This window comes from Lycium ferocissimum, unplaced genomic scaffold, assembly GCF_029784015.1.
Source record: "Lycium ferocissimum isolate CSIRO_LF1 unplaced genomic scaffold, AGI_CSIRO_Lferr_CH_V1 ctg13962, whole genome shotgun sequence".
In the NCBI taxonomy this organism is placed as follows: Eukaryota; Viridiplantae; Streptophyta; class Magnoliopsida; order Solanales; family Solanaceae; genus Lycium; species Lycium ferocissimum.
In genome coordinates this window covers 10736-16401 of record NW_026715177.1, presented here as the reverse complement: position 1 = coordinate 16401, position 5666 = coordinate 10736, and the positions used below count along the sequence as shown (strand labels likewise).

Genomic DNA, 5666 nt, shown 5'->3' with positions numbered 1-5666 from the left:
TTTTACCCGTGGCCGCGTGGGCCATATTATGCGTGATTGTCCGATGGCGGGTGGTTCCGCAGTGCCACCGACGACGGATCGCCGCGGGGTTCATCCTCTACCCTTCGCTTCACACGCCCTCCGGGCGAGGTACGCCGCCACCGGCGGCCGCGGTCGAGGCCGTGGCGGGTTTCGTATTCCAAATGTCCTTCGAATCGCATATACGCATTAGCTACGCTCACGACCCAACCCCGCGGCCATGACTGTGCCGACGAATCAAATCATCATCATAATGCTACACGTTCGATGTTTTTCATACATTGCCCGTACCGAAAATCGAAAACGATATTACATAAATGCAGTCCTAAGCGGTCGCCCGTGTCAAAACATCATATCAGAATCAAAGTTGGCGGAATGTACATCGCCCAGACACACACGCAAACAAACATACGGGCCGCTCAAGGACGCAAATCGGAGTTATACGCAGACAAACCGGGATCATACACACACAGACTGGACCCACGACCCACAAACATGACTACGTGCCTCTACAAACATAACAAAACATACGAACATATGACGGACAGGGCCCCGCCGTACCCGGATAATCACAAATGTACAAGAATATACAACAAAGAGAAATATACCAAATGTATAAGCCCGGATCAAAGGAGCCTCCCAAACGCAGAACAAGAATCCTAGGGGCGGTGTGTCGCGTGATCGCACCGTACCGCGCGGCATGGAACGCAGCCCCCGAGGAACAGGGGGTCAGTACGGAAGAAGTACCGAGTATGTAAAGCGGAAGGGACAGTAATCCAAATCATAACTAGAGTCAGGGAATACAGAAACGAATACAGAAATAACAGATCAAACCTGTACGTAATGCAAATATACAGAAATGCAAGTAGAAATCATGCATAAGGCTCAGGAACGTGGTCACCCCCTGACGCTGGTGCCACAACACATCATACTCCAGAAGTTTTCAAATCTCCGTACATCTCCGAACGAATCACAACATCACACACATCATCAAACATAACAAAGGCCATATCACATCATAACTCCAAAACGGTAACCGGCCCTATGGCGAGGTCACGAAAACCGTAACACATCATACTGCCGAATATGTCATACTGCGCACGATCACAAAACCGGCCCGGGATCCGGTGAACGGAGTCATACAAGGGCACGAGCAGAGTCGTGAGCAAACAATGGCAATTCGTAGGTCAAAATAGCTTTTCAAAACTTGATTACTTCATAAGTCCATTCATTAATCAAATTAGTCAAATAGTTACTTAGTACGAAAATTTATTTCACAAAATGATTCCAAAGTGGTACGTATGGTTCCAAACATAGCCTAGCATTTCATAGGGTTCAAGACATTATTTCATAAGGGACAATTTCAAAATCGAAGATTCCTTATCGAAGCTTATTCCAAAAAAAAGTTCTAGTAAGACAACTAAGGCATATCGGGGTTAGCGGGCCCACCTCGGGCCAAGTCGAGGTGGCAATCATAATTTATGGACGTTTAGGGTCTATGAGATCATAAGTAAAGATTTCAAAGTAAACCGGTCGCCTTACATAGGTTTCGGACATTTGATTGCTTTCTAGCCAAAATAGGGTCATTAGGCTTCAATTGAATTGAATAAATAGTAGCCAACTTATAGATCGGATTTCGAGGAGCAGAATTACTTCCGGGGTTCCGATATCAACCTAACATGCTAAGACATGCCAAAAGAAAGGAGCGGGGAGCTTTACATACCTGGATTGCGTCTCACGCTTGTCAAATCTCAATCCCCGTTTCGTCCAAAAGCTGCAAATGGTCATTCTTACCAATTACTATTCATGCAAGTTAACATTTCAATCTTGGGGTTATACTTGGCTACCGAAATTTCGGGCAAAGACTTCCCCTATAAATATAACACCCCCGAGACTTAGCTCGGCCACTATATCAACAACAACAACCAAACAACAACATCACAATCACAACAGACGCTACAAATCGCAATATAACATAATTAGTCTACTTTCTTCATAAAGCAATGACTCCCAACTAACTTCACATTTTCAAACCAATATCAATACTTTCATACTCATTTACTCACCCAAGGCCATCAAACACAATTCAAGAACATTTCACATCGTTTCACACATTATACAAAAGTTCCACCGAAACCATAATTCGTTCAAAACCTCCAACTTCTTATTTCCAATTCAATCTCAACATATTAACCAAGATCATTACAATTCTATTCGGAAGCGTTTCATAATATTTTTACAATATACATACAAAGTATACAAAATATACCAACTTTCCAACATAAGGCCATAATTCTTCCAACACTTCCAAATCAATGCAAACTTTCATCATTTTTCCTTCATTTAGATTATAAGAATCATAACAACACATCTAACATATTAAACAAAACAATTCATCATTATTTCCAATTCTTCCATATCCACGGCCAACTTCTATATTTTTCCAACTCAATCAAATTCATTCTACTTTCATTTCCAATATAGATTACACCATAAACACACTAAATTACAACATAAAACTCAACACATCTCATTTGTACAAACACACACACATACGGCCCTATACACACATGAACACCTATCATGCACAACTTCCATATTTTCATAGTTTCTCCTCATTCCTACATCACTATAACATAAACCAAACTTTCATAACAAAGAATATGAATTATTTCTTACCTTTTCTTCAACTTTTCCACTTGCCAAAAGAGGGTTTTCTTGCCTTGAAAGTTATACCAACTTGGAGAGCACCTTGAACTTAGTATGAATCCAACAAGAACCAAACTTTTGAATCAAGAACCAAGCTCCAAGAATTTTTTTCTTTTTCCTTTCTTTTTCTTCACTAGGGCCGAATGGCCTTTTGTTTTTTTCTCTTTGATTTGTTTTGTTTTCTTGAAAATTCTAGAGATTTCATATATATAATTGCCCCCTTAACAATCACATGCATGGCACATGGAAAATTATTCATTATCTTGGATGGGTTCGGGCCTAAGTTGGTGGCCACCCCTTTGGGCCTTGTTTTCTTACTTTATTTTTTAAGCCCAATTCCTTATAATTATTGTCTTGAAATTCCCGAAATAAATTTCCAAAATTCCAATTTTGCCCTTAGGCCTTCTCCAACATTTTCACGTTCAAATTTCCATAACCGACATACACATACTAAGAAAATCTCAAACATAGCCTTCTTTCTCATAATTCACAATTATTCCGAAATTTCCGATTATGCAAAAAGGCGGGATATAACATCCTCCCCCCCTTTAAAACATTCGTCCTCGAATGTTAATTCAATCCTCATGGTAGACCAAGATCAGTCGGGGAGGTCTTCTTACCGTTTACATACTCGCACTTAGTCGAAGAACTTGTAACGGCCTTCATTTTCCAACTTCATCCATCTTTCTTCGATATCGCCGTATTAGAGTTGTTCATACCGTCTTAAATCGGATATGTGGCGGAGAGAGTCTTAACCAGAACCAGAAGATCAAACGGACGTCAGACGGAGTCATATCCGGAGTCAGAAGCACGAAAGTGCAACAGACAGAAGCATAATCCGTCGTCGTCTTAAGCGGTCTCAAAATCAGAGCCAGACGTACAGAGGTATATCAGGCGAACCTATAATCAGAATCAGACATATAGGGATTTATCGGACAGATTCCGAAATTAGAGTCAGACGTATAGACACATATACCAAACAGATTCGCAGTCGAGGTCAGATGTACAGACGTATGTCGGACGGTCCGTGATCGTGCGTACATACGTAAATATATCGACGATTCGTATCGAGTCGATGTACGGAAATTTATCGTACGTATTTTAAATCAGAATCAGACGTACCGAAGGATATCGGACAGAATCATGATCGGAGTTGGACGTACAGAGGTATGTTAAACAGATACGTAATTGGATTCAGAAGCACAGGAGTGTAGCAAACAGAGCTTCACCAAAAGCAAGGGTGCAAAAATATGGCATACAGAATCGCGATCAAAATCGAACTACCTTTACTATACCCCAGAGACTTACAGAAATTTCCTTGTCATCCTACTTACAAACATTTCCAATCGCTATTCAAATTTGCTTTGGTTTCAGAGCCGTATTGCTTTTTATCTTTCTCCCATCTCGTCTGTCTTAATCGGTGTAACCTTTTTAGGATCTCTAACCACTCCACATACTCAAATTCCACTTAAGTTACTCCAAATTCTCATTTAGTCTCCACATCCATATTTGTGAATTTTTTTTTTTTTTTGACGTACTTCCCAGGGGGGTCACCCATCCTAGGATTGCTCTGGTCTCAGCACGCTTAACTTCGAAACTTCCATACATTCTGATGCGTTATCGATAATATCACTACGCCAATTGCCCCACACGGTCTTTGCCACGTAATTTAGGGCGCCGCCCTTAATAAATTTTCCAGAACTTTTCGTAGCGGGTCCCACCCCGGTCCAAACTACACAATTACCATATTGCCCCTCAGGATTCCTCAACGCCTACTTCCACTTGTACTCATAATTATCCACCACCCGGGGTTTCTAGATTCGTACTTATGGCGGGGACATCTCGGTCGTCCCTACTGTCACCGGATAACATTTTACAAAAATCATACACACATAATAAATTCTAGGAAACTCATATACTCATAAAATACTCAATTTCGAATCTGACCTGGGGAGCTGCCGTGAGAGGTATGTCCACTATCATCCTCATCTGTCTGCTCCCTACCTATCTGGTCTCCGCTGTCACCCGCATCTGAATCGGAGGGGGTATCGAGTGGATGATCAGACAAATCCCGCTCACAGGTGACCAGATCAAAGTGAAATCCATAGCACTCTCCGAGGTAGCCGGGCTGACATGCTCACCCTCAGAAACAACTGGCGTACCGTAGGAAATCCTCTCCTCCGTAGTCCCAGAAGAAGGCTCCGATAGGTCTGCCTCATAACTATCCTCCTCCGTGGAGGTAAGAAGCTCTGGAGGGGTCATCGCCTGATCCTCCGAGATATCTGTATCATAGCCATCCTCCACGGGATCCTCTGCTCCAGGGATCGGAGACTCTGGAGGAATCGTAGATGGGTCCTCCGACGGATCCGTATCATAACTATCCTCTGCTCTGGGGGTCAACATCTCCGGAGGAATCGTCGCTGGGTCCTCCGAAGGATCGGTATCATAGCTGCCCTCCGTGGGATCCTCCGAAGGGTCCGTCTCGATCGAGTAACTGGGGCTCCGCCTACTCGGCCCCGGTGACATCCTGGGGGCCTTCTTGGCACCCCCATCACTATCATCAGAAGCGGCCCTCTTCATCTTTATCCTACAATCACACAACGCAAGGAGAGGGTCAAAACAATTTCCAAAATACCTAACGTTGTCGCTCTTTGGAGCCTCGGGCCGCATATACAAAGCAATCCGTTGGAGGAAACCCATCCTATTACAATACAGCTCTATCGCACGATCTAAGATTCCAAGAAAGGGTAACATAACATCCTAGATGTCTCGTAGCTTCCCGTTTATAGGTGTGGGGCCCAACACACCGATAAACAAGACTCTACTAGACACGGCCCGCAGACATTCCGAGAACCGACCGCTTCGATACCACTTTTGTCACGACCCAACCCCCGTGGCCGTGACCGGTGCCCCGCCTAGGCACCCGAACGAACCGACGA

General features: G+C 43.5%; 1 protein-coding gene across 1 annotated transcript; it reads right to left on the bottom strand.

The window, feature by feature from the left end:
- Positions 1 to 4731: 4731 nt before the first annotated feature.
- LOC132042186 (uncharacterized) lies at positions 4732 to 5307 on the bottom strand. The gene has a single exon (XM_059432796.1). It carries the CDS (start codon positions 5305 to 5307, stop codon positions 4732 to 4734), a length of 576 nt encoding a protein of 191 aa, XP_059288779.1.
- Between the last annotated feature and the right edge of the window lie 359 nt (positions 5308 to 5666).

Coding starts and splice junctions, on each gene's coding strand:
- LOC132042186 (XM_059432796.1), bottom strand. CDS start 5,307: ATGAAGAGGGCCGCTTCTGATGATAGTGATGGGGGTGCCAAGAAGGCC.